This window comes from Macrobrachium nipponense, chromosome 15, assembly GCF_015104395.2.
Source record: "Macrobrachium nipponense isolate FS-2020 chromosome 15, ASM1510439v2, whole genome shotgun sequence".
In the NCBI taxonomy this organism is placed as follows: Eukaryota; Metazoa; Arthropoda; class Malacostraca; order Decapoda; family Palaemonidae; genus Macrobrachium; species Macrobrachium nipponense.
The window spans coordinates 45,518,316-45,530,815 of NC_087208.1; the positions used below are offsets into that span (position 1 = coordinate 45,518,316).

General features: G+C 30.6%; 1 protein-coding gene across 1 annotated transcript in view; it reads left to right on the forward strand.

Moving 5' to 3' along the window:
• The first annotated feature begins 279 nt into the window (after positions 1 to 279).
• Positions 280 to 12,500, forward strand: part of LOC135226866 (apolipoprotein D-like) — a 21,018-nt gene continuing 8,797 nt past the window's right edge. The window contains exons 1-2 of the mRNA XM_064266559.1: positions 280 to 432; positions 7,272 to 7,445. Of these exons, the coding sequence (XP_064122629.1) occupies positions 7,302 to 7,445 (144 nt within the window). The 5' untranslated portion in view covers positions 280 to 432; positions 7,272 to 7,301. The remainder of the gene's footprint in view (positions 433 to 7,271; positions 7,446 to 12,500) is intronic.

Consider the following 12,500-nt stretch of genomic DNA (forward strand, 5'->3'; position numbering starts at 1 on the left):
TTATTTGTAACTATAAGGAAGCCAAAAGTGGAAAGAAGCTTTTAACTAAATTGCAGGAAATAGAAAAATGTTACAAAAAAAAGGGAGACACTCCTGAGTTGCCACGTCTCATATAATTTTTTGAAGTTATGCAACGGGGACATCCAAGCATAAAAAAATTAGTGTTATATATTTTTTGAACGTCATTGTCATAAGAATCAACCAAATTGAGTGTGGCTAGTTTATACGCAATCAAAATAACATAAAAACACAGAGAAAGACTATTTAAATCATCTGTAAAGAGCCGTTTTCTTAAGACAAACAAAACACTAGCCAGCACCTCAGCAAGTTTCGTTAGGTAACAAGACTACCAAGTATATATAGAAAGGTCTTGAATTTAACCTTGCTAGTTCCACAGGAAACTCGAAGAAGGCGTTTTTGGTGAATTGGAAGGTACTGTATTCTTTACACAAGTACTTGTTGTATTAGGTCGTGTATCTAAAGCTTCTGTATACTTAAAAAAAAGTCATAAATGAAGGTACTATATACCTTAAAGTTGTTGTTTAAGATAGTGTAACTAAGGCTCCTGGATACTTAGTTATAAGTGAAGGTGTTGTATTATTTAAAAGTGCTTGTCGTTAGGTTATTGTTGTATAAGGTAATGTATTGAACTTTCTGTACATTTAAGGTGTCATAATTTAATTTTATTTCTAAACTATATGAACGAGTTCAAATCCATTTGTTCTAAAGTGCTTGTTAAATTCTCGTCGCAAAGTGTTTGTGATGTATGTTATGGTAAAATATCAACTGCATTACACGTTTCTTGACATAAATACTTGTCTCGTAGCAGATGAGTTCACTACAGTAAAAAAAATGAAATAAAACTGGAACCGGTTGATCCTTATAGAAAATTATTTTGGGAATAACGCGGATTTGCATGGAAAAATCCCAAGGCGTTTTTTTCTTTTATTTTTTTTACAGTTTCTTGATAAACAACAGAGATAAAATGAAAAATGTTTCTTTGCTTTTGTAGTAAATTAATGTTGTTTCTTCTTTATCCCTGGATAATATACTACCTTATGCTCTTGAGACATTAAATTCTTCAGCCATATCGCCTTAATATATTAAAATCTAGGAAGAGGAAAAATTGTTGAAAAATAATTACATCTTTTACTTCGCCAAGGTGACGTTCAGGTAACGCAAGCATCGGCAAAAACTTGGAAGACGGCGTTGCTTGCAAATGCAAACTTCCTCGAGCGGTTTTAGTCTCCTCCCATAAAAACCTGATTTTAAACCTGGTTTGTAACAGGTTACTGGTATGCGACCGGGCAACCGCGCATGCGCCCATTGATAGCACTCTGCCCTAGGTCTAGTTTCGTGCTTTGTTCCCAAGCACTCAAGCAGACGGTCAAGTTTGTTTTCGCATATACGCAATTTGGGGCGTCCGTATTTTTGCTGATTTTTAGTTATATTTTTTCTATGGTAGATTAATATTTTTTGCGATACATTTGCATACTTTGAGTAATGACAAGTAGAATTATCGAGCTAGTCTCTCTCTCTCTCTCTCTCTCTCTCTCTCTCTCTCTCTCTCTCTCTCTCTCTCTCTTCCCCCCCAAATTCAAGCAAACGAGACAGACATTCTAAACCACAAATGACCGTGTACGCTCTCTCTCTCTCCAAAAATGTACATTTTAGGGTGAAGAAACGACACAAACATTCTAAACCACTAAGTGACTCTCTCTCTCTCTCTCTCTCTCTCCTCTCTCTCTCTCTCTCTCTCTTCTCTCTCTCTCTCTCTCTCCGGTGAATAGTAAAATAACGGAACGTCAAAAAAACACGCAACAATAACACGCAAAATCCACAGGTGTGACCAGGAGAGAAGGACACCCAGTAGAAACACTAGCTGAAGCATAACATCAGGTTGTATAGAGTTATTTTATAATGGCCTCGAACGTCCCCCTTAAATAAGAGTTTACTCTGAATTCATGATGGTTTCTTTTTGATTGGCTGGATGGCTGACTGGCTTCCTCCATCCCCCAGCCCTCTCAACACACACACACACACACACACACACACACACACACACACACAAACACAGGTTCTGCTTCGTGGTTAATTGTTGAAGAACCTACTCGAACGTGAAGCTTAACCGTAGATTGTGTATTGCATTTTTTTTTTGAGTTGGCGTGCTTGAATGGAAGGCTAATTAGTGTAATGGATTTGTAAGCTCATTCTCTCTCTCTCTCTCTCTCTCTCTCCTCTCTCAATCTCTCTCTCTCTCTCTCTCTCTCTATATATATCTATTATATATATATATATAATATATATAATATATATATATATGCATATCTCTCTCTCTATATATATATATATATATATATATATATATATATATATATATCATCTATATATATATATATATATATATATATATATATATATATATATATATATATATACTAAAGTTGAAGGCGGTTGCTTGAAACCAGATAAGCATCATCGGAGGGTGGAGAGATACCAAAATCCTTTAAAGTTATGTATTTATTGCTGACGTTTTCAGGACCATGTGTCCCATTTTCGAAGCTAAAAAATTAAAAAGAATAACAGAATTAAAATGAGAACCTCAGATTAAAACATGATAAAAAGTTATTTCTTAACAAAATGCAAATTAGGTGCAAGAGAAGGGAACAGTAGATTACCAAGTAGTGCTGAAGGCAAAAAGCTGAGTGACTGTCAGGGTCCGTTTTGGTGCCGACGGAAACTCAAGAGAGGTACAGAGGAGTTGACGTGGACTGAGTATTTAATTGGGGAACCAGTTGTTTGATAAAAAGAGATTCGAGTATTGCCAATTGGTGTTCGTTTGGAGCTTTGCCTATGATTTTGAAATCCTTGTAATTTATATTGTATTTGCATTTTTTCCCATGATCTCTAATACAGGAAAATTCGGGGTTTGATAGTTGACACCCAGTACGATAGCTAACGCCACGATGGGAATCTAATCTTACCTTTACAACCTCTGGGTGGAGCCCACGTACTTCCCCAGGTCACATCTGGGGCAATTAAACAAATATATGACTCTCGAGGTCATCAAAGGAAGCAGACTCTCTTTATATTTAAACAAGGACTTGATGGTCATTGGGTTACATGGGATCAATTTTAAGTTGACTGCTGGTAGGTATTTGCTTACAATAAATCTCAGTTCTTGATAAAAATGGGCTATCATATATTAGGGGACACTAGCGTACAGATGTAGTTTTGGTACCGGTTGGCAGTTCAAACTTTGGGTGGAAGATATTATTTGAAATTTTCGCAATTGTTTGTAAAGAGTTCTGATGGAAAACAGTTATTTACAAAGTACTGGTGGAGGGACGTATTTCTTCATGAAACTTATTCCATCCGGATGTTAAAATAAACGCTCTGTGGAAGAGAGTAGACAGGGAATTTAACTTGAAATTAAAAAAGCAGTGGCTATAAAAGTTAGAACCCAGACCAGTAAACGTTCTCTTTCTAAAAACAGTGGTATTAAAATGTTCGTCAAGTCTAAAAACCAACACATCAAGGAAGGGCAGTTTATTTTCATTTTCATATTCACGTTTTCAAATGCAGGCGTTAGCTCAGAAAACTTATAACAACCTAACTACACGATGGACACCATTCTTTTCTAAAAATGATCTAAATATCCTCAAAGAACTGGCTAAACATGATGAGTTGATAATAACCAGACCGGATAAAGGAAAAGGTACTGTAATTCTAAACAAAACAGGAATATGTATCAAAAATGGAAAATATTTTTGGGTGAAGAAACAAAAATCCAAAAAATAGGTGAACCTCAATACTCAACCATTTTTAAGTAGAGGATCGAATAAACCGTTTTCTAAAAGCCTAAAGACCGTAATATTATCAGTACCGACACTTACGAATTGCTATACAGTACAGGTGCTTCGTTCGGAGTAATGTATGGGTTATTACCTAAGATTCACAAGGAAGGTATCCCAATGAGACCCATACTCACCTCATATGATACACCTAATTATAAATTGGCCAAATTTCTTGTCCCACTTTTAGCTCCTTTAACTACTAATGAGTATAGCATTAAAAATTCAGAAAACTTTAAAGAAAGGATTTTACCACAAGACTCGGACCTTTTTATGACTAGTCTGGATGTCGATCACTTTTTACTAATATTCCAGGGTGGAAGAAACAATTGAAATTATTTTAAATCGAATTTTTCCAAACCCAGATGTTCTTTTTAATAATTTTAATATCAGGATTTTAAAAAAAAAAGTTACTTCAGTTGGCGGTGCTGGACACTGCCTTCATTTTTAATGGAAAGCATACGTACAAGTCGATGGTATGGCCATGGGATCACCTTTAGGCCCCACTTTTGCTAATATTTTTCATGTGCTCCCTGGAGGAGCAGTTGCTGGACGGCTGCCCTCTGGCTTGTCACCCTCTATTTTATAGCAGATTTGTTGACGACACATTCCTGTTATTTAGAAATAAAGATCGGGCAGAACGAATTCCTCGAACTTGCCAATGAAATGCATCCAAATATCAAGTTCACATTGAATATGAAAATGAAAATAAACTGCCCTTCCTTGATGTGTTTGGTTTTTAGACTTGACGAACATTTTAATACCACTGTTTTTAGAAAGAGAACGTTTACTGGTCTGGGTTCTAACTTTTATAGCCACTGCTTTTTTTAATTTCAAGTTAAATTCCCTGTCTACTCTCTTCCACAGAGCGTTTATTTTAACATCCGGATGAATAAGTTTCATGAAGAAATTACGTCCCTCCACCAGTACTTTGTAATAACTGTTTTCCATCAGAACTCTTTTACAAACAATTGCGAAAATTTCTAAATAATATCTTCCACCCAAAGTTTGAACTGCCAACCCGGTACCCAAAACTACATCTGTACGCTAGTGTCCCCTAATAATAGATAGCCATTTTTATCAAGAACTGAGATTTATTGTAAGCAAATACCTACAGCAGTCACTTAAAAATTGATCCCATGTAACCCAATGACCATCAAGTCCTTGTTTAAATATAAAGAGAGTCTGCTTCCTTTGATGACCTCGAGAGTCATATATTTGTTTAATTGCCCCAGATGTGACCTGGGGAAGTACGTGGGCTCCACCCAGAGGTTGTTAAAGGTAAGATTAGATTCCCATCGTGGCGTTAGCTATCGTACGGGTGTCAAACTATCAAACCCCGAATTTTCCTGTGTTAGAGATCATGGGAAAAAATGCAAATACAATATAAATTACGAGGATTTCAAATCATAGGCAAGGCTCCAAACGAACACCAATTGGCAGTACTCGAATCTCTTTTTATTAAACAACTGGTTCCCCAACTAAATACTCAGTCCACGTCAACTCCTCTGTACCTCTCTTGAGTTTCCGTCGGCACCAAACGGACCCTGACAGTCCACTCAGCTTTTGCCTTCAGCACTACTTGGTAATCACACTGTTCCCTTCTCTTGCACCTAATTTGCATTTTGTTAAGAAATAACTTTTTATCATGTTTAAATCTGATCTCATTTTAATTCTGTTATTCTTTTAATTTTTTAGCTTCGAAAATGGGACACATGGTCCCTGAAACGTCAGCAATAAATACATAACTTTAAAGGATTTTGGTATCTCTCCACCCGCCGATGATGCGATGATATATATATATATATATATATATATATCATATATATATATATATATATATATATATATATCTTTACATATGTATGTGCTATATGTACCATTGTATGTATGTATTTATGTATATTACTCTCTCTCTCTCTCTCTCTCTCTCCGTTTTATTTTGTTTTAATTTACTGAAAAGTCTTAATTTTTGTCACATTGATAAGCATTTATGTACACAGTCACTTTTCTCTTCTTAACCAAACGAAATGATAAAGTGTCAAACAGAATATTAAAATCCTGGACTGCCAATAATTGTGACGAAAACTAAGCATTGCACCAGTGCAACACGCAGAGGTCCTTGTTGGTAAATTCTGAGGCTCCTGTAAAAAAATCAACTCTGTTTATGCAATGCAGGTTTTCCATTACCGTCAGTTTTGTCTTAACTACGAAATCAGACCGTAGAAACATGACGGGTGTTGGTTGCTTAATCTGACTTGCAAAATACCCTGTCAGAAATGAGTTTCAATACAGTGCTTACTTATCAGATATCACAAATGGAAGGGTTTTACGTTCGTGAGTGTAATTACTTCATAGATACAAAGAAATTCGTGTCATTCAATACAGCTGTATTGTTTTTAGTGTAATGGTAACTTAGGTTACAAAACCTCTCATCATTCTTGGACGTATTACGTTGGATATGAACCACTGGTAATGATATTCATTACTCAATGCCTGTCTGTTGATTATATTCCATGCGTTTTAGATAAGCACCAGTGTTGTAAGACAGATTGCACATAACTTAATAATACGTTGCAATTTTTGCTATTTATCTTATTTTCTATTACTTTACAACCTATATTTACTGCGAGCTTAGACCTTGAAGGTAACTTAAGGCATTTTGCTTTAGACGAATTATTAAATATTTTAGAGTACTGTGATTTTTTATTCATTTGAATTTTATTTTATTTGTAGTTGGCTAAATTGCCTTTTACCAACTACCAGATGGTTTCTTGGGTATTATGATTTATATTTTTTAAACATACACACACACACATATATATATGTATATATTATATATATATATATATATATATATATATATATATATATATATATATATATATATATATTAACCACATTTTACCCACCATTGTAACAGTTGTAACCACAGTGTTTGACCACATGTTACTCACCTTTGCAACAGTTGTAACCACAGTGTTTGACCACATGTTATTCATCTTTATAACATTTTAGCCACAGTGTTTAACCACATTTTACCCACCTTTATAACATTTGTAACAACAGTGTTTAACTACATGTTACCCAACTTTATAGCATTTGTAACAACAGTGTTTAACCACATTTTATCCTTTATAACATTTTAACCGCAGAGTTTAATCACATTTTACCCATCCATTTTACCCATCTTTATACAGATTTATAACCCCAGTGTTTAACCACATTTTACCCACCTTTGTAACATTTTTAACCTCGGTGTTTAGCCACATTTTACCCTCCTTTATAACATTTTTAACCTAAGCGTTTAACCGCATTTTAACCAGACCACTTAGTACCACACATTACATAGTATCACGAAAATTAGAGTAGAAAAATTTAACTGTCCAGTGTCTGATAATATCGTACCTCTTTCAGATATCAGAGTCAAACACAGTCACAGCAGCCATGCAATCAGTCATCATCCTCTGGTTTTGCTTGATCACAGCTGCAGTTTGTCTGCCCCAGAACCCTATGGGGTACATGCCCAGGGCACCGGCGCCGGGACCTTGCCCCAAAGTGCCTGTCGTTAACAATTTCAATGCCCATGCGGTAAGTGAACGTCGACAGAAGAAGCCTAATGTATATGTTAATGCTTTGTGTGTGTTTTTCTTTTATTTGTTATTTTTTTTTTTTATTTATTTCTTGTTTCTACTGATCTGGGCTAGTAAGGGGTATTAGGTTGGTTATCCTGTTGGTCGTTGCTCACAAGAAAAGCTAAGTTTTGTTCGGTAAAAGACAGTGCAATTGAGTGAAAATGAGTTAAACCTTGTATTAGGTGATATCTATATATATATATCATATATATATACATAGATATATATCATATATATATATACATATATATATATATATAATACATACATACTATATATATATATATGTATATATGTATATATATATATATATATATGTATATATATATATATATATGTATATATATATACATACATTATACATATATATCCTATACATATACATATATATGTATATACAATATAATATGTATATACATATATATGTATATACATATATATATACATATATATATACATATATATATACATATATATGTATATACATATATATGTATATGTATATACATATATGTATATACATATATATATATATATATATATATATGTATATATATATATATATATATATATATATAATATATATATTATATATATATGTATGTGTATATATGAAGTAATATAGCCCACACTTATGTAAAAATGTGTAAAAATACATAAAAGACGGGAACTTTTTTCGTCTACTTGATCAGTAGACCTCATTAGCCGTACTGATTTTTCCTTTTCAAAAAAAAAAATATATATAACAAAAAAAGTTACGAAGGACAGGCAGGACTCTGGAACAGTCCCCAAGGGAGATAACAACCAAAATAAACTATCTCAATCATGATTCCTTCGTTCAAATGTCCTGGCCAAAAGACGAGGCCGATCTTCGTGATTGAACTACCTCCTCTGTGTGTTCGGCTGTTCCCTCGTCCAAATCTTCTGCATCGGCACGTGCAATGGGGGTTGCTTCCTTCCAATGCCTGGGCGGGAGAAAGAGAGACAAACCTGGGCAATAGGAGTGGTGCAAACAACGTCTGTACTAATATTTGCAGTTTTAAGAACCAAATAATTTAAAATGTATCCTCTTCGGTAAATGATTTGTTAAAGTCAAACACGTTTAAAATATTAATAAGAGCCCCTTCAACTACTCTGCGTCTACTTACGTTATTATCTTTGTAAATTACTCTCGCTCCTTCCCAGTCAATTACAGCCCCTGCCCTAACCTAACGTGTGTCTGGCAACTGAACTATATTTTCGATCCCATCCTACATGATCGCTTATGCTCCTTTAATCTTATACCTAATCCCCTGCCTGATCCCCCATAATAACACTTATTGCAATCTTTACACGGTACACGTAAACCCCAACGTCATCTTTCCTTTCTTTTCATGATTTCTAATCAAACTTTGATTTTACCGAGGTATTATACCTAAAAGCTAAATCCAACCTATTTTCCCTATTCTGTTTTAATAAATGCTGCACCCTTTCCAAACTATGATGATAAGGAAGCGGAATACACTGATTACTTTGAATTCATATTTCCGTCGGTGGATTATAACGTTTTTTCTAGCCATTGGTAAACGCATGGTCAATAAAATATTTTGGGTAACCCAGCCTCGTAAAAACCCCTTTTAATATGTTCCATTTCCTTGTCTATGTACTGTGGATCACAAATCCGAAGCCCTCTCGTTACCATGTTGAACGATTACATTAGACTTTATACGTTGGCTATGGTATGATAAAAATAATGTTACATCTCTGCGTTGGCGTCTTTTCTGTATACACTAAATGTAAAGTTAAAAGTAACAGGGTCATGGTGAACCAGAACGTCCAGAAATGGTAAATTATTGTCGACCTCAAATTCAACAGAAAAGTTAATGGATGGCATCAAATTATTAACAAATTCTAAAAAACGGTTAACTGAATAACACTACCTTTATAAATCAAAAAGATATCTTCAACATATCTGACCCACAGAAAAGGCTTAATGTCCTCAGGACAGCGGCTAACTAAATCCGCTTCAAATAATTCCATGCACAAATTAGCCAACACTGGAGACAAAGGTATTCCGAAGTTTTGTCGTATCCCTGCCCTCTGAAACTAAATACAGTTGAGCTAACGCAAGGCTTAATCAAATCAATTAAAATGTCAACAGGAATTTGTGGATTAAAGGTACCCTCCCTTTCTTTTTCCTTGAGTTTGTTTAAAACGAAATCTAATGGGACATTGGTAAATTATGCATTAACGTCTAAAATAATCATTTTACCCTCGCAATGGCCTATATTCCGTATTCTCTCAATAAAGTCTGATGAATGACGTAAATGAGTAGGGGAGAATTTGACTTTAACAAATCATTTACCCAAGAGGAAACATTTTAAATTATTCGGTTCTTAAAACTGTAAATATTAGTACAGACGTTGTTTGCACCACTCCTATTGCCCAGGTTGTCTCTCTTTCTCCCGCCCAGGACATTTGGAAGGAAGAACCCCCATTGCCGTGCCGATGCAGAAGATTTGGACGAGGGAACAGCCGAACACACAGAGGAGGTAGTTCAATCACGAAGATCGGCTCGTCTTTTGGCCAGACATTTGAACGAGGGAATAACATGATTGAGATAGTTTGTTTTGGTTGTTATCTCCCTTGGGGACTGTTCCAGAGTCCTGCCTGTCCTTCGTAACTTTTTTGTATATATTTTTTTTTGAAAAGGAAAAATCAGTACGGCTGATGAGGTCTACTACTGATCAAGTAGACGAAAGCTCCGTCTTTATGCATTTTTAATACACATTTTTACATAAGTGTGGACTATTATTACTTCAGATATTCCAGTCACGTTATGGTGATTTTTTAGATATATAATAATATATATATATATATATATATATATATCTAATATATATATATATATCTTATATATATATCATATTATCAATATATACATATATAATATATATATATATATAGTATTATATATCATATATATATATATATATATATATCTATATATACTATCTATATATATTATATTTATATATATCTATATATATATATATATATATATATATATATCTATATATATATACTATATATATACATATATCTATATATATATATATATCATCTATATTATACATATATATATATATATATATATATATAAATATATATCATATTATATCTATATCTATATATATATATATCTCTATATATATATATTATATGTCATATATATATATATCTATATATCATATCTATATATATATATATCGTATATATATATATATACTCAATCATATAATATATTCATATCCATATATCATATATATATCTATATATATATATCATATATCTATATCTATATATCATATATATATAATATATATATCACTATATATATCTACATTATTATATATCATATATGTATGGTCTATATATATCTATATAGATATATATATCATATATATCTATATCCTATATCTATATATGTATATATATATATATATCTATATATATACTATATAGTTATCTATATATATATATATGTATATATATATACTATATGATATATGATATCGATATATATTATATGACTATATATAATATGATATCTATAGATATATAATATGAATATAATTTATAGGTATATATATATGATCATATATATATATGATATATATATATCATGATTATTATATATATATGATATGATATATCATATATCTATATATATATATATATGATATAGATATATATGATATATATATATGTGATATATATATATCTGATATATAGATATATGATCTATATTATATGATAAATATATTCATCTATATATATCTGATATATATCTATGATATATATTATATGATTATATATATATATGAATATAATATATATAGTACGCTAGATATATATATATCTATATATATATATAATATATTCATATATATAGTATATCTAGGATATAATAATATATATATATCATATAAGATATATATATCATTATATATATATATAAATAATATATAAATATATATATCTATATATCTTATATATATCATATATATATATGTATATTATCATATATATATATGGATATATATCATCCATATATATATATATATATATCATATATAGACTATATATATGTATTCTATATGTTTATCATATATATACATAAAATCTATCAGATATATATATCATCATATATCTATATATCAATATATATATATATCATTTAGATATATCATATATATCTATATATATATAATCAATATATATGTATCATATATATCCTCTATCATAATATATATATATCATATATATATATATATATATAGAGGTATATATATTCATATATATATATATATAGAAAATCATATTATATATAATATATATCATATATATATCATATATATAATATATTATATATATCGATATCTATATATATATAATATATTATATATCATATATATGTATATCTATATATATGTATCATATATATATATATATCATATATATATAATATCATGATATATATAATATATATATATATATGATATATATGATATATCATATATATAGCTCTATATAATATATGATCATGATATATGATAGATATCTATATATATATATAATCTATATATATATATCTAGTATATATATATTATATATAATATTCATACATATATATATTATATATAGTATATCTTATATATGATCAGTATATATAGATATATATATATCATATATATATAGATATATATCATATCTATATCATATATTAATAGATATCATATATATAGATATCATATTAGTATATATAAGCTATATATATATCATATTATATTATATACATCATATCTATATATATATCATCAGATATATATATCAATATCCTGATATATATATCATATATATAATATATCATAATATGATCTATATTATATATATATGATATATATTCTATAGTATATATATATCATATATATATATCATATATATATATATGATAGCATATATATATACT